We start from the raw sequence: 27,278 nt of genomic DNA, 5'->3' as shown, positions 1-27,278 counted from the left end.
CAGCTGTATGGAGCATTTCGACAATATCTATGACTCACCATCACTCTGGTAAATTCCCATCACATGCCCCCTTTCACTAACCCCAACACCCACAAGCTGTGGTGTCTGCAGAACCCTGTTTCTCCCATCAAACACTAAGACCTTACCTGAACATTAGCGACAAAAAGAAAAATCCTCCATTTTGTTGCGGTTAACAAGCTAAACTTGCTAACCATACCAAGAGCTGGAATTTTGGAGCTATAACAAAATGACTGGATAAAAGTTTTGGCATGTTCTAATGTTTTTTTTTTAGTTTTTAAGGGGCCTAAAATTCCCACCGGCAGCCCTATCCTATCTAGAGCTATTCGGGGACACTTTTTATTCACAAGGTCTTTTTTATCAAGCCAAACTTTCAACTTTATTCAAAGCTTAGTTAGCCCGCTAATGAGCTTAACATTGTTCTTAACATTACTTATCTTTAGGCATGATATTAAAGTACACTAGATTTAGGTTAGCTTACCTTATAGCTGCTTGCTGAGCTGTGAGTTTAGTCTTTCATACAGTTGAATCCAAAACTTTTTCAGTGTCAGGAATTAAACAAAAAATAGCACCACCTGTCAGATAATCAGGACAGCATGAGTTTGACTGATATGTTCCTCAGTAACACCTTTCAGCCATTTCTTATCTGAATAATTCTGACTGATTTACTGCCACTGCCGTTCTCACTGCAGGCTTGTTCTGAAGAGTTTTGTCTTAGAAAGTAGGGCTCACAGATGGCTTAACAGTTTAAAGCAGTGCTTAACTCATAAAACCCTATGATAATATTGTGTAATTGTTTTGGCATTTTGGTCACTTACAATTACACTCAAAGTATTTACATGAGACCATCATACATGCTATAACTTGTTATTTTCAGTAGACCCTGGGCTACTGAGATATGTGACATGGAACTGCTAATAGAATTTTGATTTCTTTATGAATTGTGCAAAATTTTGTAAATCTTTCCTTATAGAGATCTTGAAAACAAGTGTCACCTCAGATACCTTGTTTAATGTCTGTGAGCTGAGAATGCAAGAATATTGATGGTGGTTCATTCTGTTGCTTATAATTGAGTAAAATAAATAATTAGCATAAGATGTCCATGTTTTTTATTGATGTTCTGTCCTCTTGGAGTCGTGCTGAGAGCTAAAACTCACACAGCAAGACAGGCTTAATATTTAATTACAAATTGAGTTGCATATTTACCTGTGAGTGTTCTGATATGTGAATCATGTGACTCTTTTGACCCTTTGTTATAATATGAAGGCTAAAAGCAGAGATCTAATATAACCGAAGCGACTGAATTTAAGTAGTTTTTGGAGCTGGATTACTGACTGATGCTTGGTCACAGCTGGATGAAATCACTCTGAATAGTGGGGGCAGGATCTGCTGAGTGTTGTGATGTTGGAATCATCGCTCTTTTAACCATTTGTTGTAATATGAAGGCTAAAAGTAGAGCAGTAAAATCAGGATTTGTAGTGTTTTTTCAGGCCATATTACTCACTGATGCTGACGTCACAGCTCAATGTACTGGTTTTCTGAAACCATTCTGAAGTTGTGAAGGCTAGAAGGCAGCTATGCACACTGCCCGCTAAAAACAGTAGGGTCTAAGGTGTCAACTGTCCAAGAAAGTCTTCAAAAGTACGGCTAGAATGATGCCAGTGTGCTTAATATAGTTTTTTTTACATAAGGTTGTGCTGTTTTGAGAAAAGAATATTATTTAGGCCTGTCAAAAATGGAAGGAAGACAGAAAATATTACTTCTATTTTCTAAATACATTGTAATTTTTTTTAAGCAGTGCTTCAAATGACTGAGCCACCCCTAATTAACAAACAGCTTGTTCCCACCCAGGTGAGGGGACTAACACAGCCAGGAAGCTCAGGAAGGAAGGAAGGAGGAAGTCCAAACAACATTGCTCCTCCTCACTCCTCCTGGCTCTGGAGAGCGGCCTCCCTGCTGATGGGACAAAAACAGCAATCAGGAAACTGCGCCTTGCGTTGACTCCGGCCTTGTTTGCCACTTAGCAAGAGCAAGGGTCAATACAAGAGAGGTTTAGAAATCTTTGTCCATTTAGAATGCTGGTACCTCAACTTTTCTTACGTTGTTACACATTACAGTTCAAATTCTTGTTATTGACATAGTAAGGAACTCATTACTTTCCAGGCATGTGCTCAGATAGACCCCAGGGAGGCTTGAGTCCTTGGCCTTTTGGCCTCAGACTGTACAAGTGCCCTCTTGGTCAGTGTGTAGTAATTGTGTTTTAGATAGCCATTTTTTAAGATCCGTTTCAGTGAAGCTCAGCTCAGCATTGGTGAATAGAGCTCATGGATCAGAGCTTCTTGAGTGCCCCCGCTGGAGATTTTAAGTCAGTCACAGATGCACATGAGGTAGAGTCTATTTAAAAAGCATCACATTGTTTTATGTGGCTACTTTGAACAACAACAGCAGGGGTGCTAAAACTCTCTAAACCAACTTATAATGCAGAATGTTATAGCTTTGTGTGCTGGAGACTGGGGTTCAAATCCCTGCTCAGAAAGTGACGCTAGTAATTTGGGCTGTTTTAAGAAAAAAAAAAACAAACACTGTATTTGCCTCCAAAATTTCTGTGCAGGGGTGCATTACTCTTATTACTCGTGTGAGAACAATATTAATTACTCATGATAAATTAAAACATACATTTCCCCTATATACATCATCCATACCTGTCCCTTTTTGTAACCTGTGTATGTTGTACCTGCAACAGCTCACCATGTGAGTCTAATTTTGAGTAAATTTTAGTAAGTTGTAATTAATTGTTTTTGTTTGCATAACTACCCCAACATTGGCCATGACCACTTCAGTTAGGATTAAGGACAGTGGCTATGACAGAATAACACTTCCTAATTTCATTATTTCATCTCCAGATAGTGAAAGAGTGTTACAAAAGCATCCTAACTTGACAAAGTTTCCTAAAAACTGTCCTAAATTTACCCCAAATCTTCTGTTTTAAGTTTCCATTTCTGTTAGGTGCTCTACTGAAAACATAATGTTATTGATTTTGAGCATATGAGTTGCTACCCTTGATCTTAGGAAATGGAAACTAAAACCGGAGCGTGGGGGCATCCCCGTCAAACAGCACAGGCCCAGTCTCGCAGATAGATTTTTTTTGGCTGAGGTTGCTAAAACCTCACCACACTTCACCACACTTCGGTTTTGTTCTTTTACTTTTTAATAACAGTAACTATCTAGTTAAGCAATAAAATAGTAACTGAATATCGTGGCTGTAATTTGATCCCTGCATTTCATCACAGTCGTGATATTATTGACAATAACACACAAGCTTGAGTGTTCTATTGCATTTATATAACAGTTCTGCAAAGTAAAGAAAAAGTGAATCAAAGAAGCCAAGAATATTGTTTTAATGTGCCGTAATAACAGCAATTCCTTCCACCAAAAAAAAGTACTACCTTTTGTGTTACGGATATGGCCTGTTACAATATCAGATCCAGCTTAACTTTTTCAGTATTTTCCAGATTAACCTGAATGTTGTTTTGATCCAATCAGTCAGTAAACCCTGTTATTTGCTGAGTTTTATTCCAAAGTTTCTGGTTAATTTCAGTTACAACATGGCTACTGTTTGAAAATCTTGCTGTGGGGCAACAACAGGTTCAGAGTTTGATGCAATCCTGCGGTTACACTTATAGAACCTGTCTAATGTATCCAATTTCTCTTTCTGCATGTGTTAAACTCAGTAACAGATAGCTGAAGAGTAAAGCAAGCAGGGACATGGTCAAGCACTGACTGAAGGACAAAGAGATGGCCTCTGTGTAGTTCGTTGCTTGATAATAATTATCTCGATTGAGTTGTTTAGGATTTTCCAATTTGAGATAAGATTTTGTAAGATATCATTCCTATATTAGGATAGAAATTGCTTCTGTATTATAATTTATGAAAAATCTTATGTAGTCAGATCCTAATTTAGGACTAAAAGTGGGACGTTTCTGTAATACAGCTCCTGATAACTAACTGCTGAAGTTGAATCAGGTGTATTGGACTAACTCCAGGATCAGAACTGCACACCATGCTTCAGAGCCTTCAGTGTGTAATACAACTGGGAACAAAGATTCTGGTCAGAACTCTTGATCCGTTGATTCCGGCTTGCCTGCTGGACTGAGCCCAGAGATCTCTGTAAGCTGAAAGCTTGACATTGAAACCCTGTCCTTTCCAAGCACCCTGTTATTGAATTAGCTCTTCTGGCTACTTTTTTCCCCTGAAAGCGCCACTCCAAGATCATGAATAGATGGTAAAGCAAGCCCCACTTTGAACACTCCCTCTAACTGTTCTGATTTGATTAACACCGCAACACTTTTTGGAAATGGTACCATGAGCTGTAATGAATTTCTGGGGAAACTGGTATTAGCATATCCCGTTGGTGAATCACTTCTCTGCAGTCGAGGCTCACATGGGAAGAAGGTCGCTTTTGAAAACACTTCTTGCGGCACAATTTAACATGAAGCAAGCTGGAAAAGCTGCTAGCTAAGCGCAAGCTGGTGGTGGAACAAATGATTGGAGCCATAAGCTTTTAAAACACCAGGGCTGGAGCAGCATCTCGTACTGCAAACGCATGGACGGAAGGCACCAGGGCACCAAGGTCCCTGAAAACGAAGTTCAAAGAGCACTTTTTACTTTCTTTCTTTCCTTCTTTGTTGTTTTCTTCAACAACCAATGGCACAGCCTCTCCTTCTGTCAATCTCCTTGGCCCGGGGGGAGATGCAGAGAGGCCGGCCCGGGAGGAGAAGAAGAAAAGCTGCCAAGAACGTCAAGTAGCATGCAGCTGAACTTCAGGGAGCCAGAAGTCGCTCTGAAATATCATAAACATCTCCCACTCCGTCGTCTCTAAAAATACCTCGCCATCTTCACCTCCCTCCAGTCTCTACAGGCTATGCAAATAGCGGCCCCTCCATCCAGTCTTGTTTTGCTCTCTCTCTTTCTCTCTCACCGGCTTTGTTCAAGCTGCTCCCACTCCTTCAGATTACACGGTGAACGCGCCTCTGGCCCTCCAGAGACCAGCGTCTAAAGCTCCAAGCGTGCAGAGATTTCGGAGAGAGCCACTCTGGGCTACTCCTAATATCTGAGACTTGTGTTTTAGAGGCTTTTTTTCTCCCCCCCCCGTCTTTCTTTCTCTGTCTTTGATGACTGAACAGTTTTGATGTTTTCATTGGCAGGGGATGTTTGAGTGCTAGAAGTCCTCAGTGGCAGTTTAGGAGAGATTACTGTTGAGGGAGAGCCGGAGCAGAATCACAATTTTTTTTTTTTACTGTCTGTTCCCTAGTTCTCTCTTTCCCACTTTCCTTTCCTTCTCTGGCTTCTTTCCTCTTGAATCTTGGCTCCGAGGGATGTCACAGAGCAAACAGAACAAAACGTTCCAAAAAGGAAAATTACAAGTCAGCATGAAACTCCGTCTCTGATTGTTCACAAGGCATTACGCTACAGCAGTGGTTTCCGATATCTGTCCTGAAATACGCCCCGCTCCACACATTTTGGTGTTTTCCCAGTGCCAACACCCACTTTGGCTCAGGAAGAGCTGGTGAAATCAATAATTCAGCCAAAATGTATTGATTTTCCCTTATTACCCCAGATGAAGTTGATCAGCCAAGGCATGTTTGGAGTCTGAAGTTTACTTCTTTGGTTTTGCACTTGAGCTACAAAGCTAATGTCGCTAACAAGTAGTACAAGATAATACTTCACCATTTCCTCACCAACTTCACTAATACTTCTGAATGGGAAAGACATATTTTGCACTCTATATAAACCCTTATATCATCACAAACATACCTCAAAGCATAACAAGTTCTAAAGCGAGAAATGAAACTTCAACAATAATTCATAATTATATTTTCCATGTTTAAAGGTTAGAAAACCTTTTTGTTTTAATCATTTGATGATACATCTTGAAGGTGGGACTTTTAAAAACCTACACTTCTTTGGGGGTGGGCTTAGAAGGAAGCCTAATGGCTAATGTTACAGCTAGGAATTCAATTACAGAAATGACTTGTCAGATAGGGAAAACAATAAGCTAAAGTTAGCAAGGTAGCTGCCTACGTATCTTACCTCAGTTTGTCTTCTTTTCTCTTGCTAAATGGGCAAAAACATCTCTCTGGCATCCACTTTGTGCTGAATAAGATAGAATCCCCATGTTCCTATGATTTCTGACATGTAAGAGCTACAATAATGTTAGCTTTTCTGTGTTTATTAGCCTATTAGTGATGCACGCTGGGTATTGTAGTGAAAGAATTTTGATGAACAAAAACATGAAAGTGTTATAAAATCATGAATTTTGTCAAACCGATGTTACTGAAAGACACAGTGCTGCTCTACAGAATACCATGACAATGTATTAAACCCTCATTTTACTCTTTAAGTAATCTCAAATAGACTTACTTAGCTGGTTTTTGACGCTGTGTGACACTGCTTTGTATAAAAATGGACAACAGAGTGGCCGCCAAGCTCACCTACCTTTGGGGTGAGGGGAAAACGGCATGAAGTAGATTTTTAGCCCAACTGTGACTTTAATTAGCAGATTAATTGGATCAGGTGTGTTAGAGCTTGGAAAAAGCTAAAATGTGCTGGGCAGGCGCACTCCAGGAGCAGGGCTGAGAAGCACTGCACCATGGGAAGATCTCTAACATCCCACATGTAATGATTCACGGCTCATTTCATTTGTTTGGGTGGTCGCCCGTCCCTCAGACATGATCGCTCCACTGGAAACGCAATTTTCCCAACGGGCCTAACGCCGCCACGGGTAACAAAACACATCTATTCATCTTCGCGTCATGCAAAAACATCGGTTCTTAAGGTGCTGTTCACGAATCCGCCAAAGGCTGCACACCGGGGTCCTAATTAAAGTCAGTCTCGCCTTACCTCGACTCCTTTAATGAACAATGCGGCCCCTGATTTGCGCGTGATTGATTCTCACCTTTTCGTTTTCACCGCTCACCTCATTACCCGCCTCTTCTTTCTCGGCCTCGGACAGCGCCGCCTCCTAGATTAGCGGGCCGCCCCTGAAGCCGCGCGGCGTAATTAGAAAGGGACATAATAAAGTGCGTCTTCCATCAGCCGCTCCCCTGTCGTTTAATCAGCCGGCCACAATGGGGGATATCAGATCGGCCACCCGGCTGTCGTGCCGCTGTCACAACAGATTTGGGTGAGGAGGGGAGTGGGGCTCCCTCCGTGAAGGCTCAGGACGCTCAGTGGCTGTCCGCGTTCATTCCTTCCCTGCTGCAGTAATGGACACCAACGAGGAGCCGCAGCTCATTTACTTCATTTATTTATTTATTTAGTGGCAGTCAGACGTGATTAAGTGGACTTTTATTGGCTATTTCTCTCTCAAACACACAGAAGTTTGACACTGGTGTTACCATCGCAGTGGAAATGGTTCCCTACAGGGGAAAGAAAGGAGCACTATGTAGGACACGATTATAGGGAATAAAAATGGTCCCCTTATCACATTGAAACACTACGAAGGACCTCTGTAATCAGAGCCAGGCCTGTATTAGTGACTCCAAGTCTAAGCAGATTTCTTGCATTTTCGAAGAATTGTCACTGTTGTGTCCTCTGGTAAGCATAACATGCTCCTAACTTCCCATATATCTTTTCCCTGAATGTCACTGGATTCTCTGAAAGGATTTTAAGGAGTCGCTAACACTGCAATGACATCACATAAAAGTAACCTTACCAACACCAGCAGCCTAAAAGTGTCAAAGCAACTTAACCCCCACGTTTGAAAAGCTTGCTTTTATTGCATAGGATATATCTTGGTGAGGTTGCCAGTCTTATGATATCAATTCAGTGCATAGCTGTGTTAGCTTGCATGTAGCAATATTCAGCTATATGTAGCATATTTTGGCTTCTTAGCAACCTTTAATTCATTTGATTCATGGACATTGGGGGGGGTAGTCTGTACGGCCAAATATATCATCTTTCGAACATTTTTACCACAAGGTGTTTTTAGTGCTTGCTGCAAGCATTGAGTCGACTTGCTAACCTCCTCAGATCATGAATCGTTGAAAAAGGACTGTGCATTATTAGGGATGTAACTATACATACAACAGTCCAACGTATTGTAACACATCGCATCATACTGCATTGTATCATATGACTGTAACTATATGTTAGCTTTTGGCTAGGGTGTTAGCTTGGGGCTAACATTAACTTGTGGCTAGCGTGTCAGATCAGGATAAAAAGCACAACTTTTGTTTCAAATGTTGTACTTTTAGAATGTTGAATGCTCAAACAAATCCAAAATAGAAACATTAACATATTCATGTAAGGCACATTTTCAAGCATTTGCTGTATCATATAAAATGAATAGAATTGAGACACCACTGTATTTGATTTAAGTGGGTATTCATGGGTATCTCATGTCTATTGTGGTACATATTTTGTTTGCTGTTTGTTGCAGTGCATTGTGGGACTGTACTGGATATTCTTCACTATGTTTTGGATACCAGTACCAAACAGCAGATTTCCAACATATTAAAGCATAGTTCAGACATATAGTCATGGCCATAAATATTGGGATGTCAACAGTTGACTGCTCAGCTGTTCTGTGATCAGGTGTGTTATTCCCACATTATTGTACTGACCAGTAAGCATGTAAAAGGTCTGGAGGTGATTCCAAGTGTGGCATTTCCAATCTGTTGCTGTTACCTCTCAGTATGAGAGTTACCACCTCATCTGTGAAGCATGGTGGAGGTAGTGTTATGGTGTGGGCATGTATGGCTGCCAATGGAACTGGTTTTCTTGTAATTATTGATGAAATGACTGCTGACAAAAGCAGCAGGATTAATTATGAAGTGTATAGGACCATAATGTCCACCAAATGCTTCAAAAATGCAAATGGCCAATGGCCCAAAGCATTCTGTGAAAGGTACCCTAGACAAAGAAGTGGAACTTTCTGCAATGGTCCAGTCAATCACGTGACCTCAATCCAATTGAGCATGAATTTCATTTTCTGAAGGCAAAACTGAAGGTGAAACACCCCAAGATTAAGTAGGAGCTGAAGAGTGCACTAAAACCCTGGCAGAGCATCACCAGGGAAGAAACCCAGAGTCTAGTGATGTCTGCGGGTTCCAGACTAAAGGCAGTCATTGACCGCAAAGGAGTTGCAACCCAGTATTAAAAATGACAATTTAATATGATTGTTAGTTGGTCCAATTACATTTGAGCCCATATTCATTATGTAATTATAACGCCAATATGCTGTGGTAGACAGCTAAAATAACAGCCTGTTCAGAGTCTGTGCACATGCACTACTGGTCAAAAGTTTGGAATCTCCTTTTAAAAGTTTTTTTGTTTTTTTTTAGTAGGAGTGCAGAAGTGTGACATTTTTAGTGAGATATATGGAATTGGAACGGTACCTATAGTAGAGTGCTCACTTCCCCAAATAAATACCTCTGAGAATAGAACACCACATTCTTACTCATAATGAAACCAAATAAAATAGCTCAAACAGCTGATTGCCATCTGTGATGTAGTCACGAGGTTACCTGCTGCTTCTAGTTTCCACCAAGCTTACCACCTCTGTTTTTCCTTCTGTCTCTCAGTTGAGGATCAAAGCACACTCGGACAGGAACGATGGGTTGCGGGCTGAGAAAGATCCGTCAGACGGAAGACAGCAGTCCAGGGAAGATCTACTCCACCCTCAAGAGGCCGCAGGTGGAGACCAAGATCGGCGTAGCCTACACGTACTGCCACCTGGACTTCCTGGTTGGAAAAGAAGGTAAGTGTAGGAAGTTGAGTAAACATTACACAACTTTAGCTCAAGTTTCTTGGATTAGCAAGAAACCTATGCCAGATTGGTGAAAAAAAGGCCATATTCACATTACAAAGCCACAATGCGGCACAACGTTTTAAAATTAGATCTGAGCTACATTCATATCATAGAAAATGTTATGGTGATTTTTTTTTTCATTTGAAAATGGGTGGCAACCAATCAGATTGTAGATGTCTGGCGCAGTAACTTTTTAGTAAAGGGTTATTTTTTAAGTTTAAAAAAATATATATTAAGCTGCTTTACTTAACTCCGGCTCCCCCTGGGACCCAGAAGGATAAGCGGCTTAGAAAATGTGTGTGTGGGTGTGTGGGTGTGCTTTACTTAACCTGCTTGACCTGAAAGCTGCTTTTGTTTAAGCAACATCCCCCAACCTCACCACATCCACCCAAGAGCATCTAGCATTTGCTGAGGTTGATGATTTGGCTCACTGCGAAACATAAAGCTACATTATGTACGTTTTGGGGATTTGGAGACCTCTCTGGTGGAAATGTGCAATTGCACGCAACATGCGAAAGAACATTTTATAACGTGGGTTGTGCTTTAGTGCTTCGGACCCCTTACTCTAATAACGAACAGTTGAGAACTCTTCAGAGCAAATCATTTTCACTCGTGCTGCTAGTTAGTTTATTTGATGTTATTGTTTATGATGCTTATGGTTCATCCATGTGATTTTGTTGATTTAAATGTGCCCAGGCAGGTCATTACAGGTCGCTGGTGTGCTTACACTAAAGACAGAAGTGGGTCACTTACCCACATGTAACCACTTGTACAAGTAGTACAAACAGCATTGAGCAATAGCCACTGCATTTGTACATTTGCATATGTGTTTGTATAAGCCTGTACAAAATGTGAATTATCAGAACTGCCAAAATGAGTGGAGAACTGACAGCAGTAGCAAGCTGGTCAGCCTCCATTGTGCATGACGGCAACTTCTTCTTCTCGAGTCAAAATATTAAGGTCCTAAAACTACATCTTAGTACTTTATGTTATTCAATTATTTTTAATTGATCATTCAATATTAGTACTTAATATGGTTGCGCTCCACAGTGTTGTACCACAGCGTTGTTTTCCTCAGCCTCATCGGTTTGACAGAATTCAATTTCATTCGATTTTCAATTTTCTGTTCATCAGTATTCTCTCAATACATTACCCAACATGTATTGGGTACACTAGGACACTATGTAGGACACTGGCATTACAGCTACGGGGTGCTGATTGGTTGGCATTACTGCTACTGAGCGCTAATTGGTTGTCATTATTGCTACTGAGTGCTGATTGTTTGTCATTACTGCTACTGAGTTCTGATTTGTTAGTATTACTGCTACTGAGAACTGATTGGTTGGCATCACTGCTACTGAGTGCTGATTGGTTGGCATCACTGCTACTGAGTGCTGATTTGTTAGTATTACTGCTACTGAGAACTGATTGGTTGGCATCACTGCTACTGAGTGCTGATTGTTTGTCATTACTGCTACTGAGTTCTGATTTGTTAGTATTACTGCTACTGAGAACTGATTGGTTGGCATCACTGCTACTGAGTGCTGATTGGTTGGCATCACTACTACTGAGTGCTGATTGGTTAGCATTACTGCTACTGAGCGCTGATTGGTTAGCATTACTGCTACTGAGTTCTGATTTGTTAGCATTACTGCTACTGAGCACTGATTGGTTGACATTACTGCTACTGAGTGCTAATTAGTTAGCATTACTGTATCTGATTGCTGATTGGTTGGCATTACTGCTACTAAGCACTGATTGGTTAGCGTCACTGCTACTGAGTGCCGATTAGTTAGGATTACTGCTACTGAGTGCTGATTGGTTGGCATTACTGCTACTGTTTTTACAAAAGATGTAGCAAAGGTTTTATTTTTCATTTTGACCCAGAGTATCTGTTTAATTTCGTGAGGCAGTAGTATTTAGAGATGGTGTAGGCCTCAATTTTGGGCCTCGTCTGCACTTGACTGTGTAGCGTGAGCAACACATCGACAAACCAACAAGTTGAAAGTAATAAATGCTGTAAGAGAATAAAATCACGTAGTGTCCACTTTGGCTACCCGTCCCACCATCAGATTCATGCTTCAGTCCATCGTCATGGTTGGGAATGATCACAGGAAGAAGGCGTCAAAAGTTCTGGGGAAAAAAAATCCTTCAAAGTAACTTTCAAACAGCCTAATGTGGACCGAAAATTGCTGTTCGATTCCCTGCTGCTTCACAAATCCTCAGGCTGATGATGCTCGCATTTTTTCAAAAAAAACGATGACACTTGCAAATTATCAAAGCAAATCCTTCCAAGACTGACTCTCTTTCTAGCTCTAGCAGACAGAGGTTCTAATGTGCAGCCTGTACCTGCACCGTTTCTCCTCTCGTACCGCGCTGTTTGTTCCTGCTAGGGTGTTCAAGGTGCCAGCACATGTGTTTCTTGAGATTTAAGTGGGGGAAGCGTGGGGTGGGCGGTGGTTATGTGCCAAATCCTGAACCCTGCTGACTTTGAGGAGAACGGTTGAGGAACGTTCTAGAGGGCCGTGGCTAAATATAGCTGTCAGAGTGTTGCAGCTAACAAAAGCAGGGTGTGATGGGATGTCGTCTCGAACGGCGCGAGCCAGTGCACTCGCTGACAATTCAGCCCAGAGATCACATTAATCCTGTATGGAGCTTTCAGATCAACACTGAGCTCCATCCACGGCTGAGTCTCCCTCTTTCCATCGAATGCGCTCCTCTCCTGATAGTTAAGATGCTTATGTAGCATATTTATGTAGCATATAAATATCATAGGTTTCCCCGTGTGAGATTTTTAAAAAGCAGAATTTGACCCCAAAATGCTAAAGATGCTATATAAAAGAGAGGTCACTTAGTGCTATGACTGGCCCAGAGATAGTACACCGAATATTATGCTAAAGAAAGTATCTCTGCTTGTGGACACATGTTAGCTTGACTGGAGAACACTAAGTGACCTCACTTAGTCAAGCTAACTGGTGTCCAGGGCTGTTTTAGCCCCTTGAACCCTAGGCTTATTTTTCAGTTAATAAATTTAGAGCTACACTACGTAAGATTTGGGGATTTGGAGACCTCTCTGGTGAAAATGTGTAATTGCATGCAACAATCCCTTCCCCAAGGCGATGAAAAACGTGGCAAAGGATGTGTCCTCCAAGCATGTGAGTGAATTGTCCTCATCAGTATGATGTTGATTTTGCATTTGAGACCTAAAAAAACAAGCCAGACTCTCTTTTTGAGCCTGTGTGTGTGAAGTTAACGAATAAACACGTGCAACATGGTCGGAAAAACTTCCGACTCAACGCCTCTGACTTTAAAATAACTATTTCAGGCTTTATACGGCGACTCACAGCAGTGCACACACACCATATTTGTTTTTTCCCTCCTGACAAAGTAATGATACTTCTTTCAGTCTTAACAAACAAATCTTACACACTGCAGCTGTAAAGTCAGCGTGAATCAGAAATCACAAAGCATTCCTTCTGTATTGTGAGGCATTCCTGAATGAAACACAGTATTAGCAGGTTGTATTCAGGGCTCAAACTGAGTGAAATAACGCCATCCTGCTGTCAGGGTTGCCAGGTTAGCAGTTTTCCCACCAAACTGAGTTTGAAAATGCTATCTTAGAGAAAAAAAAAAGTTTCCGCTTCTGCTGGACAGTTTTTAGGCAAACCTTGGGATGGAGATGTTTGCTGGGCTTGGCAACCCAGCCCCCAAAGGGAATGCTAAAAAATACAGCAAGACCTGCAGAAAAACAGGTATGAAAATTGAAAATTGGAGCCTATAATCTTCAGGGACTATCTTGATATTAAGTTAAATAAAAGGTAAGTAATGTAGAAAGGCAGCACTGCCAGCTGCCTCTCCAAAATGAGATTAGCTGCAGTGCTGTTAACGCTAAAGTGATGGATGTAATCATGTCTGATATTGTAAATGTTATTGGTAATTGCTGTGGAAAGTGTTGTTAGGTGGGATAGAACCCTGATTAAAGAACTAATAGTTCGATAGGCACCAATAAATTATCTCGCATTCTATACAGTGAGCAGCACTGAGTTGCCTCGATGTCCTTGAATAAAGTGGCTGTGGCTTCTCCTGGTTTATTCTCTAGTTAGTCAGCTCCTAGCACACCAATAACGTTGCCTCGTGAAAATTGTGGGGAACAAATAATTATTTCTCGTTGTTTACTCCAGTCTCATTTCCTAGCCAGCCCCTTGCTCTGAGCTTGAGGCCTAGTAAGATCATGCATATAAGCCCCATCCACAAGGTTTCACTGAGTGTTAGCCACATTAGTGTTAGCAATAGCATTTAGTATTAGCATCGAGTTGACTGGATCTTCAGTTTAGTTCAGTATTAGGACTCTGGACTGGTGTGTGAGCTCAGCAGAGTGCTGAAACACTTTAGTTTAAAATCCCAGAGAATCACATTCTTATTCCAGTCCTTCCTTTCTGGCCTGAAACTGTACAGATAATCTCAGAATGTAGCAACAAAACGCTTAAAGGAACGCTCTGACCACAATGACAATGCAACCATTGCTACATCTGTTGTAAACATGCCCACTTGCCTCATACAGTAGTGCCGCAGTAGACTAGAAAGACTAGAAAAAACTGCCCCCTAATGTACCTTGAAGGTTGGAGGAATGAAAAACTGTGATTGCTTTGGGGTGGGGTGTTTTTTTTTCCCAACATCTAGTGCAGGGGTTGTACTTCAAACCAACACAAAATCAAACCAGCTTAGGAGCCACAACATTTTATGTCCATTTTACCATGTTGGCTGTAAATATGTCTCAGTATGTGCTAATGTGCTAGTATAGGATAAAAGAATATAACATAAACGAAAATCCAGACTTACTTTGCTCTGCTTTAAGCTTTAGCTCACCTTTAGCCGCTTTTCTTGCATCTCTGGCAGGAAACTTTTCCGCAAAAGTAGAACAATTTCTTGTTAAATGTCTCTTAAATGTTTGACTTGTACGAGGCTTAAGTCAGCTTCTCATTCACCAGCTTCTTGTTTGAGTTTTCCCATTCTACCTTAAATAGTGCCTGAGGCATCAGAATGTAACTGCTGCATTATTTAAGGTGGAATGGGAGAATTCGAATGAATCAGCTTCACAAGGTTTTAGTGTTTGTCAGTTTCTCGTTGCAGATTAAACATTTCAAGAAACCAGCTGGAGTGATTATAAAGGCAAATAAGTCCATTTTCTCCAAATTATTGATGTTCCTCTTAAATCTTTCTCTTTGCCTTCTCGTTAGCTACTTGCTAAGTGAGATTGTTGTCTGCGTTGCTATGGTGACCAGCAGTCTGCACGCCAAACTTCAGGTTTAAAGGTTGGTGAATTAGCAGTTTTACATTAACCCCAGCATTTAAGACCATTTGTTATTATGACAATTTAATATTTTATTTTTACTCAAAAATCTAATTCTGCTGTGGAGCCGCAACAGGGCAGTAAAAGAGCTGCATGCAACTCCAGAGCCACATTTTGCCGACCCCTGATCTAGTAAATGCAGAAAGAATGTTGAGAGCTAACGTCACTGCTAGTAAGCTGAAAATTAGTGCAACCATATAACTTAAATAACAATCTTTAAGTCATTGTGACAAAGGAAAGACTGACTTGCTCAAGGCCAGGATGACTCATCAGATAAAGAGGACACCAAGCTGAAAGCTAAAGTTAGCAATGTAGCTACCTGGCTATCTAGAAGCTCGATTTGGATTGTTTGTTGCTCTCTGACTGACGGAGTAAAAAACTTGTTTGTGGTATCAGTTTTGTGCTGAATAAAATCAGAATCGCTGTTTTCTTCATGATTTTGTGTTGATGAGCAAAGTAAGAGCTGCACCAATGCTAGCTTGTTTATTAGATCAGTAGCTAGTCTAGCAGTCATGATTGACAACACAGGGATTACCAGTGGTTGTATGATGTAGATGTGTTATGCATGCTGGGAATTGTAGTGAGAGAACAATGATGAACAAAAACATGAAAATGATATTTGGTCCAACAGACGAGGCTGAGGGATATGCTGCGCTACAGAACTCTGCACAACACGGCCAAAAACTTACCTACAGTACCAGAGGTGCTGGTATCTCGCGTGACAGGATGTGTTGAACTGTGAGGTCTTTTAAAGACATAATAGGGGTCAGGAGTGTTTAAAGAACGTGAATGCAATATCTCAGCTTCACTGCAAACAGTTATGCTGGGGATTTGCTGTGATTTGCTTTGTATTTACATGCTGTAGAAGTTTTCCACTTAGGAAAGATGTCCTCAGTTTACCCAGACTAAAACTTTTAAATGAGCTCAGAGATGATTAACCACCTAAACGTATCAACTGATTATCTTCCGAGAGCTTATTTAACAGATAAACGATACGATCGGCTGCGGAGAGATTAAACCCAAGAGATTTGAGCAAACTTCTCATTTCTGACAGTGTAAATTTTGGCATTCATCAGCTCATGGCTCTGTAACCCATCTGTGTTTGTACAAACTGTACTGTATACTGCTAATAATAAAAGCCAAAAGCTAAAGTGCTTAAAATTAGAAGCAGCAAATGTATCATACCAGCATGAGTACAATAAGCTCCAGCATGCTAGACTGCCTCAGTCAGCTTAATGATCCCTAACGCTGCTCTGCTGGAGAGACTAGATTGCATATTTGTTAATCATATTAATCAAGTTTATGGTTCCCTGGTCAAATCCGTACATTCATCTCCCTGCAGACGTGTACAGGGGGGACGTCACTACGTCAACATCGAACTGACTGCATTACAATCTACAGTGATTAGCAGGAGCAGACAAACCGGTCATAGATCACACAGACAGTGAAGTGTGCCAGATGTTATAATTATGTTGTAGCCTCCTATCAGACAGCAAAGTTATCAATTTATTAGAATGTTCAGATGTGACACGCACTTGAACGGTAGGCCGAATTAACGGCGTGTGGTTGCAGAATTTCCCCCCAAGGAGAATCGGAGGGGGGGGGCTAAAAAGATGTTTTCAGCAGGCTTTCTCTTGCATCGCAGCATTAAAGAATCACTCTGCCCAGGGAGTCAGCGGAATGGGCCGTGTATTAAGTCGCGGGGCAAAAACGCACGGCGCGCAATGTTCCAGCACTGCGCTTTGGATGCTCGTCACGTTCCTTATTTCCCTCAAATGTGATTTCAAATGTTTAAAATGTCAAGAGGATGAGGGACAGAAAACACACACTTAGCGAAAGCCTCTGTGCTAGCAGCCGGAGCTAAGCTCGCATCGTATTTGCTCTGTAAGTAAGGGTTCGGCCAACAATCCAAAAATCAGATTTCACATTTTCCCCAACCCCGTATGTAGACGGTCAGCCAGGAGATGTTTAGTTTGCTTCTCTAGTTTTGCTTTCCTGTGATCCCAGGGACTTACATTCCCAGAGGCATGTATTCCCAAAGCATTTGCTCAACCCCTTTGGAACACTGTGGGTGGCTGTCCAGACGGCATGGCTCAACGTCCCTCCAGACATCTTCCGTCCACTTGTTGAATCGATGCCATGTTGCGTTGCTGCACTGATACTAGTTCCTGTTACATGACTTTTGGCACGTCAGTCTATTTGTCTAATATTTGTAAATGGCCAATTTCAAATAGGTTGGCATAAATGTCACATATATGTCCATATATATGACAAATATGTGTTGGATATTAGGGAAATCCATATATCGCTGCTGTCGGAACAAAACCTCCAGTATCAGTACCAGTATATACCACCAAAATGGTAACTTTACAGGATAAGGACAAAACATACTTTACTTTTAATGTAAGTCAATGGAACCAAACGTTTTTCCAGGTCATTTTGGGCCGTTTCTTTTGGTCCTTTCATCATGGAATTTACACACAATGTATAGGACAACACACATTTTTAACTTATGTCAAAAAACTGAAAAGCGGCCAAAATGGAGATGCAAAGGTTACCGACAGCAGCGATATGCTAATATATGCCATACATTTGAAATTCATGTATTGCCATATATCAGATTTGTGCACGGGCCTGTTGTGCTGACTGCATGCCTTCACCCACTCGCCCCACAACGTGTTGGGGGTGCTAAGTAATCTCAAATAGACTGGCCTATGTGGTTTTTGACACTGTAGGACACTTTCACTTTTTAACTGTAGCTTTAAAATTAGCACCATACAGACAAATTTGACCTGTAATGCATACACATGAGGTCTACCTCTTTGCCCTTCATGTCTGAAAGTGTCTGCTCGTGGTGGCCGTCTTCCTCCTTTTCAATCACTGAAGCAGCAGTAGCCTATTATTTATGGCACCCTAAAATACACCCCTTCGCCCTCCTGCCATGCTCTGCGCTCGACTGTTGTCAAACATGATGCGAGCTAGCCTCACCTGCCACTTGCATCCTATTGTTTTCACCATGCTACAGCAGAAGTCAACCTTCTCAGACGATTATTAAGTCAACAGCTGACTTCCTTAGCTTCGAGTGGAGTGAGTGGACACTTCCTTAGAGCAAGCAGTTGCATTTTAGACTAGTTTGAGTTTTCCTTTTAAAATACAAGACTGATAGGAAAAGCTCAACCTGAGGTAAGGGCCAACATGCTAATCAAAGCGAAGCAGCCGACATGGCAGATTTGTAAGGGTGCAGTGGAGGTCATGGCGGCCACTTTAGCATGTAGGCGGTTTAAGGGGTGATTTCCTGTCTAAGCCCCTGCACCTCCAAAGTGTCTGCGCACCACCTTACATGTGAGGCAATTTGACGTGATCAGAGAGTGTGACGTCGTATTTATATGCAAAGATGTCTAATCACCCGAGTCCTTAAAGGAACATTTCATCTTGCGGTGCAAACATGGCTAACTGTGAGCGAAAGCTACAGGGAACCAGTTTGCAGGAGCTCAATTAGCAGTGCTCACTGGAGTAGCTTGTAAAAAAATAAAGTGTACACAATTACCCTAAATGTAGTCTGTCAGCTAATGTTTGGTGTCTGAAGCTAGGCTAATGTAGCTAGCAAGTAACTGAAGTTTAGAACCTGCCTGGTTTTTTTCCATAGAGTGCAATTTATGTCCCATATTTTTTTTAAAAGCAATATTGTTTTTATTATTTCCATACAACTGAAGAGATCTGTACTTTAATTTAAAATAAAATGATTAAATTTAACATTTAAATGATCACATAAACACTTCAAATGTCTGTACATTAAAATGGTGATTCTGGGCTGTCATCACTGACACTGACCTCTCTATGAAATATATTCATTAAAGTCCAGTAACACCATAACTGCAGTGTAATAATGACACTATTTATATGTGCATGTCAAAAAAATTACCACTATTGCATATAATTAATCTACATATATGAATATATGTTTCAGTATATTGACATTTATGCGCTGGAACAAAACCTCATATCTCCAAAATGGTAACTTTACAGGAGAAGGAAAAAACCTACTTTGTTTTTAATGTAAGTCAATAGAACCAGACATTTTTCTAAGTAATTTTGGATCATTTCTTTTGGTCTAATGATCATGAAATTTACACATAATATAAAGGGCAACAAGTATTTTTTTTAATTATGTCAAAAACACATACGAATACAAGGTTTTACCTGAGAGCACTGATATATTTACATATATCAACATGTCCCATTTAAATGTATTTTACATACAGTTGTATGCAAAAGTGCAACATCCCCAGTCAAATTACATGTTTTGTTGATTTTCTTAGTGAAAATAAGTGAACACATCCTCTACAGAGAACACACTTAAATATGTCATTTTCTGCTAATATTAGTGCATTTTTTTTTAATATACTTAAAATTTAATTCAGCTAATAAACAGTAATTGTGTACTAAAATGTGCAGAAAGCCAGGGGCACCCAAACTTTTGCATGTCAGTATAGTTTTGACATATATGGAAATATAAAAAATACACTATTACATATTTAATATATATATATATATATACACACATATATATATATATATATATGTGCATAAATTGCTAATGTTAATATATACATGTTAATATATATTTACATATATTGCCATATATTTAGGTACTTAAAAATTGCCAGTGTATATTTAGCACATTTATTTTAGAACATATATATTCTAAAATATTGCACGTGTATTTTGAATAAGAGAAAAGAAATGTATCAGGGGTCAGAAAAAATGTAAGGGGTCAATTGGGTCAGTTAGCATTGCAAAATGAGATAATGCTAAAGCAGCAGAGTTGCGATATCAAACATAGCTGACTGACTACATATGGGCTGAGAGGAAAAGTGAGTACATTTGATTCAATACGAAGGTAACTGAGCTGCTAGTAGCTATGCTGGTCCATAAAGTAGAGGATCCTGTTCAGTGCAGACCGAGTATGAGGGGGGACACATAAATGGGCTGCGTTTTTGTGGTGGATTAGAGCAGGTGGACGCAGGGATGCCCTCCTTTTCATCCCACCGCCAGGCGGTGAAAATTGAGCCGGAAAGGGACTCGGCAGGAGTCGCATTCAGAGAGGAATTCACGGCCATTTAGTTCCCAGCATTACTTTTCCCCATTTCGCCCGAGCCGCATGGAGGACCGCCATTGTTCTGATGAGTCCAGGCCTTCACACGAGGCGATCCCAGCCGGCCGCACCGTCTAGCTCTCTCGGCCTTCGTTTTCCAGCGAAGGCAGCTCAGTTACATCACATTACCCTCGGCGGTGGTATACGGTTTGACCTCACTGTCATTTCTCTGAAATGGTTTGGCAATAAAACTATATTGGCCAATTCTCTCCAGCGCTGACATCTATATTGTGCTCATATTCCCAAAGTGCGCTTCCTCGATGTTTTCAAAATGATTAAATCACGTCCGTTACGTCCAATCGAATTCTACTTTCCTCCTGTGGCTCATCACTATGATTTACAGACATATAAACATGGGCATGAAAACGAGCCATTAAAAGCACAGTGAAATCGCCGGCACCGTGGAGATTTGATGTCACTTCTCTTCAGGTTTGGTTTCTCCGCTCCACTGGCACGGCGTAGTCCACCGCAGCATGTTTACTTTAAATACTGAGAATGCAAACAGTGAATGTTTGCACTAAATCTTTTCTCCTTTGATTTTATCCAAGCACATCCTCTCCAGCCTGGGTTGTGTTTAACAAAGCCCTCACTCGTTTTTTGGTTGTGCCTGACCTTTGCAGGGATGTTAATGCTATTAATTTTTTTTCAGAGGCTCATACCTTCTAAAATAGACCTGCAAAAGTCAGAGACCACAGTGCATTTATGACATTTCCAGTCAAAACAGCCAGTTAATCAGCCAGTTAATGTTCAGTGTCAGCAAAAAAGACAGTAAATCTGTACGTAGCAGAAATAAAACAACTGAATATGATATCATTTTGCTTATTTAGTGTGTCCAAACTTTGCCTTCAATGTAGTTATGTTCTAACTATAATAAGGAACATGCCTGAAACCCTTCATTCTTCCAATCAAACGCCCTATAAATTTACATCCTCACCTTCCGTTCCCCTGAGGAATGGTTCACAGTCTCCACTGCCACCCCATCTCCTCCCTGTTCCTCAGTCATACATCAGTCATACTACAGCTATGAGGGGGTCCGCCCTTCTGGCTACAGTCAGAAGCTGCCCAGAAATCCAGCCCAAGTTCTCAGAGTTCTCCACCCACCACCCCCCCCCCACCCCCAATCAGTCTTTCCTCATACTACCACCACCATGTTGAAGGCATAGACTGAACTCACAAATTACAGCTTGTATTCTTTTCAGGAGACTCTCTTTCTGCAGGGATATTTTTCCACACCTCCAAAGTTCAGTCTTAGAAGTTGGTTTGCATTTTCTGCCTCATGTTCCAAGTAATCCCAAACACTTTCAGTTATGTTGAGGCCTGGACTTTGAGGTGGTCAGTCTATTGTGCTGAGAACACCAGCAGCTTTAGATGTTCTTCTTTTTTGTCTGTTTCCTTTTCTCAACAAGGGCTTCTTGACAGCTTTTTGGCAGGAGCGAGGGCTGTTGATTTTTTTCAGATCTGATCTTGATTTTATCCTCTTTCTCAAAGATGAAAGCTTTAAGTACTGTTTATCTGGCCCTTTTGGTGTCTACCATGTCTTGCAGGTGGTTGTTAGGAGTCCCATCGTCTCTGTATCTTTTAATTGTTTTTTCTCTCTGAAAACTCCAGTTTTCAGATCTTCCTCTATTTTCCTTTGACTTACTCCTTCCTTATGCAAGTGGATTATCTCATATCTCATATTCATAGAAGTATCTCAGGAATATCTTAGAAATTGCCTCAAATGTAGTTAATCAGCCAAGCGAGTCGTCTGTCTGAAGTTTACGTTCTTAGATTTGTATTAGAGCTACGAGGCTAATGCTAACACCATCCAATTAGCTTAGTGCAAACTGCATATCTGAATCATCACAAGCTTGCCTCAAACCATGTCACGGTGCTAGGTAATCTAAATAGACTTGCTTATGTGGTCTGATACTGTATCTGTCTTGAATTGTTATCTAAAAATGTGCTTCACAAAAAACAGTGAAATGCATGAAGTGTGTCATACAGTGTCAGAAACCACATCAGCAAGTCTATCGGAGATTTCTCAACAACTTAACACAGTTTGAGGTGAATGTGTGATGATCTCAGTGCACAGATTGCATGATGCTAGTTAGTTTAGCTAATAAGGCTTTACTTGTTAGCTACATTAGCTACATTAGCTTCATAGCTCCAATGCAAAACTAAAGAAGCGAACTTTAGTGTACATTTGGGCCAAAGATGAACGTGTGAAATAGATTTTTCACCCATATAATCTTCTAAAAGCTTTATTCAGTTTCAGTCAGATGGCTGAAGCTGCATGAGGCCTGTATATTCAGGCCTGTATGGACGACTGCAGTCAGATGACAACTTGAGCTCCTGCACAGCTCTTCTCCTCTCTTACTTTTCACGACAAACTTGCAGTGCGCGATATGAAGTCATCAGCAGATTTCCCTCCTAGATGTCAGGAGCGCCATGACAGCTCTCTCGTCAACAGGAAACGCAGATCTGTGCACAGTTCCTTCCTGTCTGAGTGCGCTGGCAGTGTCAAAGTTCTGCTCGCTGCAATACGCTTCACCTTTGAGGCCAATTCAATCTGACAGGACCCGCTGGATTTTTATTTTTTCTTTTTTGCAGAGGCTTTATTGCTGCTAATCTGGCACTTTTCATTAAACGTACAAAAATATCTCTTTCTCGTGGGCTCCTCCGTGCTCCTTCATCACTGCCTCATTTGCAGCTCATCGAATTAGCTAGCTAGGTTAGAGTGTTAGACAGCGGCAGTGGTGGCGACAGCCGATCATAGGCTGTGAAAACTGATTGCATGAGATTTTCACATGTAGCAGCTGACTTTAGAGCTGGAGTCAGCTGCTCTCTGGGTTTTTTTTCTTTTTACTGGTTACCTTATCAAAGAAGAGACACATTTTACTATGATTCTGTTCCCATTTTTTTAACTACAGACATCTTCTTTTGGAAATGCAACCTCAAAAACTCATATGTTGAGTTTCAGTACAGCCGTATGCAAAGGTTTAGGGGTCTATATAGTTGCCAACCTTCAAATCTCAAGCAAATAACTAGCTGAGGTTGACATTAGCAGGCAAGTTAGCTCAGTATTGGTCATTACGTTCCACTTGACTCACATTGGCTACATAAAAACTGAGCTCACTGAGGAAAATGTGCTGATTTTCTAACTGATTGGAGGGTTTCTTAACAAAAGTTTGTGCACCCCCAGTCAGATGACATTTTGTTGAATTTCTAAGTGAATATAAGTGACAGAGAAGAGACTTAAATTTATAATTTTTTGCAAATTAGAATGCATAATTTCCATTTATTTGCTGGTTTTATCATGTAGGTAAAAAAATTAAGACATTAAATATTAATTATGGTCATTTCTGCATGTCTCGTTTTGTATAGTGTGTTAAATTCAGCAAATAAACACTGAAATGTGTGTTCATTGTAGGGCACGTGTTTCATTCAGAACAACCGAGACGCCCAAACTTTTACATGGGACTAATTCTAAAATGGCCACAGCCAATTATTTCTTTGAGATTTGAAGGTTGGCAACTTTATAGACCTCTGAAGTCATGTTGTCATTCTGTAGTCAGCAGTGCATATAAGGGGCTCTGAGTCCAAGCCATTTTTCTCTATGGGAAAAATTAATGTAGTTTTTGAAAATCAGCACTATTGCAGCCAAAGTTGGACCAAAACATCCCAAACTCAATACGTTCTGTTCTGTGTACATTTCCCCTATAAATATTGCTGGCTCCTGTGTTACAAGGTCATTAAGTGGTCAAGATGCAAAGAATGCCTGCATGCTATAAGCAAAGTAGCAGTCCTGTCCATTGAAACGGCATCGCATGAAACTAAGGCTACAACTATACGTTTACATACCAACACTGGCTACTCCAACCGTAGGCTACTACTGCCAAAACCGCCACCGCTCAACAATATTTTTTACTTAGAAAATTAACAAAACATGTAATTTGTGTTCAGATTATCTCATATAACTGTTTTGTAGGTGTCACATAGTCTCATGAATGCTGCCCTTCAGTAAGGTGTGACCAAAATGCATTGTCTGATCATATGGAGTGCTAGCGTCACGCAACTGAAACGTGTTTTTTCATTTTCAGACCTTTTTTTCAGGGATCTAGCTTGGGCCTCATCTCCGATGTGAAGCAAAACACCACTAAAACGTTTCCCCCCTTTTTTCGCCGGGAGGTTGAATGGTTCTTTCCCCCCTCGATTTGATTTTCCTGGCAGGCGTCTCGCTGAAGCTGGTTTAGTTTGTGTAGCTGCTCGGGGGTGTTTGCCCTGGGCTCTGACTGTCATTACAGGCTTGTGTTTTACATCAGAGCATCTGCTCTTTCCTCTACGTGAGAGAGAAACACAGAGCGAGAGAGCAAGAAGGAGCGCTCTCATATATCCCTGCTGTCTCTCATTGTCCTCTTCCTCTTATCCAGTATGACATTATTGATCACGTCTAAATGCAATCTCCAAATCTGCGGCAGTGGAGAAAACAGCATGAATTTAACAAAAGGCCCCCCCCCCTCAACCTCTCTCTTTCCCCCCTCTCTCTCTCATTCTCCCTCTGTGTGCGCGTCTCTCTCGCATCCTCTTGTTTGCAGAGGAACCGAATGAGAACTGAACATTATTTTCAGAATAAAGAGGGCCCACGCATTCTCTACAACTGCCCGTGGTTTTCTTAGGAAATTCTATTTGTGTAGAGTCACACTGCAAATGAGCTAAACCACGTCACTCTTTGCATTTCTAGCTAATCACATGCACATATGTGTGATAATATTCCTGTCAGACCTTGTTATGCCAAAGGGGGTTATATATCTGCAGATTTGCTGGATTTTTCACATAGCACGTAGCTACGAGTATGAATAAGGTCTCCAGTATTCAGAAAGGAACTCTAAGGGCTTTTTAAGCCTTCAGAGAAGGTCTAATGGTTTCTGAGAAGGCCTAATTATTTCTGAGAGCTGTAGTTTAATAGAATCATTAGGCCTAGAAATTCTGCAAATAGTAATGTAGCAATGTTCTTGTTCAAGTTTTGGTTGGAAACAAAAGAGTTGAATTCTTGAAACGGCCAACTTAAAATTGTCAATTCAGGATCTCTCCACAATCAGGAGCTCTCCCATTGGTTAGGCCTGCAGGGGCTCGTCTGTAGGAACTGACCATAGGATTAGCCAACCACATTTTGATTTACAATGATTTGGGACCAATTTGGGCCTTCCTGAAGTTCTTTATATGTCACTGACTGTAAATATGAGCTAACCAGGTTTCAGTTAGCAAGAAATGGAAAACAGAAGCTGCTGCTTTCACTACTGAAGAAGTCACTGTAAAACTGACACAACATAAAATATAGATTCAAATATTTTACAAGTATCAAATATCCATGTTTGATCTAGAACGGCCCAAAAATGTTACATGCACCATTTTTAGCCTAGCGCTAATGTCGCATTGGAAAATTAGTACTGGTGTAGAGGTGTTTTTCTCATTTTTTTTTACCTTAATGGCCAAAAATGAAGGCCTAGTGGTAAAAAGAATCTTAATCAAGACAATTACTATAGTTTCTCACATGATACTACACAAGTATTCAAGAGTTTCATTCCAAAACACATTATAGACTAGGGTTTCCCAACCACTGGGCTGCAAACAACAAGTGGGCCACAAAGCACCCTTTAGGCCAATACTGAGAGAGGGTCAGAGGTCCATAGTGGGCCAGTGATGGCACTCTGTCTTAAAAGTTTGTGAAAATATACATGTTTTCAAACTATAAACCGTGTTAATTCTTAATACAAGTCACATCAAGGCAGGTTTGTCAGTTTTTTGCTCTTTGCCTCTGGAAACAAAACACAATCCCCCTGACATTCCACTTCATTTGCCACCATTCACCATTCTCCTTGATTTCTGGTATAAAACTAGCTTACGTTAGCCTAATCTGTTGATATTTTACATTCACTCATATGAGTCATGTATTGCGGGGGTTGGCACCCAAACAACTGCATCGAAAATTCCCCAAAAATGTTTTTTTTAAGCAAAAAAATAGGTTGGTTTGCCTGTGGGCCTTCATGCTTTGTGGTGATAAATAGGCCTCGAGGCAAAGAGGTTTGAGAACCCCTGCTATAGCCCACTTCTTTTAATAATATATGTTGATGGTAGTGGCCATACATATCGTCACTGTCCAAAGAAAAACAAGTATCTCCAAAATAGTAAATTTACAGAAGAAGGCAAAAACACTCTTACCTTTTAATGTAAGTTAATGTAAAGAGATCTTCTTCTGAGTGATTTTAGAGCATTTCTATTGGTCCATTCATCATGAAATTTTCACACAACATAAAGGACATAGAAAAACAAAAATGCAAACAATGGTTTTCTTTGGACAGCGACAATATTTAAGAAATAACAATGCTTTTTTATAATTAATAGGAAAACACAAATGTGTTTTCTGTTACACGTCGACTGTTATTCTTTCCAAAATCTTGTTATATCCAAACTTGTTACAAATGTGTATACAGCGTTGAATGAAGCTCTTTTAAGATCCATTACTATAAGACAGTACTAGGCTAAGTATTACACAGACATGCAAATGTTAGATTATTATGTGGCCCTATAGAAATTGTATCATTTCTTAAAGTATCACTACAGTTCCCTTTGAGATACCCTTATTCTTAACCCTCAGAACGTCTTTATAGGACTTCTCAGAAAATTACATGATTATATTTTTTATTTTCTTAAAGTCAGTGTGTATCATAAATCAAAAAGCTTTCTCTGAACATGAATTTATTGGCTGTTTATGTTTTCCCACCTGCTGGTGCACAGTGATGTAATCAAAAAGATGTTTTAGCAAAAAAGCAGGAGACAAGTCAAGGGACTACAGGTCTAATCTGGTGGAAAAAATAATGGAAGTTTACAAAAAAACAAAATAAATTGTCTTTTATATGATGCAATATATTTAGTAGTGCCTATTATGACCAGCAGCATGAGGT

General features: G+C 40.6%; 1 protein-coding gene across 3 annotated transcripts in view; it reads left to right on the top strand.

The window, feature by feature from the left end:
• LOC118799217 (raftlin-like) overlaps positions 1 to 27,278 on the top strand; it is a 146,300-nt gene that overhangs the window by 11,425 nt on the left and 107,597 nt on the right. For all 3 annotated transcript variants that reach the window (XM_036558956.1, XM_036558955.1, XM_036558954.1), the window contains exon 2: positions 9,603 to 9,778. In XM_036558956.1, the coding sequence (XP_036414849.1) occupies positions 9,634 to 9,778 (145 nt within the window). In that variant the 5' untranslated portion in view covers positions 9,603 to 9,633. The remainder of the gene's footprint in view (positions 1 to 9,602; positions 9,779 to 27,278) is intronic.

The sequence above is a fragment of the Colossoma macropomum genome, unplaced genomic scaffold (genome assembly GCF_904425465.1).
Source record: "Colossoma macropomum unplaced genomic scaffold, Colossoma_macropomum, whole genome shotgun sequence".
Lineage (NCBI taxonomy): Eukaryota > Metazoa > Chordata > Actinopteri > Characiformes > Serrasalmidae > Colossoma > Colossoma macropomum.
Note: the sequence above shows the minus strand (reverse complement) of the source record. Positions and strands in the feature narration are given on the sequence as shown.